General features: G+C 25.0%; 1 protein-coding gene across 1 annotated transcript; it reads right to left on the reverse strand.

Moving 5' to 3' along the window:
• Nucleotides 1-459: 459 nt before the first annotated feature.
• On the reverse strand, nt 460-789 carry LOC108758084 (NADH-ubiquinone oxidoreductase chain 1-like; the record flags this gene model as incomplete). Its single annotated transcript, XM_018502868.1, is given in 2 exon segments — nt 460-561; nt 631-789. Coding segments are annotated over 2 exon segments (261 nt in total), but the record flags the coding sequence as incomplete, so codon positions are not given.
• Nucleotides 790-1034: the final 245 nt, after the last annotated feature.

Consider the following 1034-nt stretch of genomic DNA (forward strand, 5'->3'; position numbering starts at 1 on the left):
CGTTGGCCCGCTGTTGGCCCAGGTTTAAAATCGTACATGGGTACCTTTATCCTTTTAACATGAAGAGGGGCTCAATTAATTGCCCCCTTCATTACAATTAGTCAACTTCTCACCACAAATTATTTCATATTTTTTATTTTAACCCCCTTAACTCAAATATCATGAAAATTTTTTATTTATAAATAACTTATTTTAACCCTTTCCCTTCCTCCTCTTTTATTTAATTACAATTTCTTATTATTTACAATATTATAAATTAATGATCTTGATTATAAGTCTATGTTTTGAAAACATATTAAAGAAATAAAAATTTCTATTAATTTTTTTTCATAATCACTTTTTTCCTTCCTCTTCTAACACTTTAACAATAAAATTAATTTCCCTCCTATTAATTAATAACTAAAATAAAAATCTAAATAAATTTTTTAATATTAAAATATAAATTATATAATTCAAAATAAATGGTAACACAATCTTTCAACATAAATATATTAATTCATCATATCGCATCCGAGGTAAAACCCCACGAATTAAAATAATCAAATAAACTATTATACTTATATAAAATACTAATCATATAGAGTCCAATAATCCAGTAAATATTAATCTAATTAAATAACTAAAAAAAATAATTATTCCATACTCAGCTATAAAAATTAAAGCAAATACACCTCTAAAATATTCTACATTAAATCCTGACACCAATTCTGACTCCCCCTCAACAAAATCCATCGGCCTCCGATTTAATTCAGCTAATACTCTAACATACTTATATAAAATACTAATCATATAGAACCCAATAACCCAGTAAATATTAATCTAATTAAATAACTAAAAAAAATAATTATTCCATACTCAGCTATAAAAATTAAAGCAAATACACCCCTAAAATATTCTACATTAAACCCTGACACCAATTCTGACTCTCCCTCAACAAAATCCATGGGCCTCCGATTTAATTCAGCTAATACTCTAACTAAAAATACAATAAATAAAGGTATAATTATAAATATATATCAAATATAACTCTGTCA

The sequence above is a fragment of the Trachymyrmex cornetzi genome, unplaced genomic scaffold (genome assembly GCF_001594075.2).
Source record: "Trachymyrmex cornetzi isolate Tcor2-1 unplaced genomic scaffold, Tcor1.1 scaffold150, whole genome shotgun sequence".
In the NCBI taxonomy this organism is placed as follows: Eukaryota; Metazoa; Arthropoda; class Insecta; order Hymenoptera; family Formicidae; genus Trachymyrmex; species Trachymyrmex cornetzi.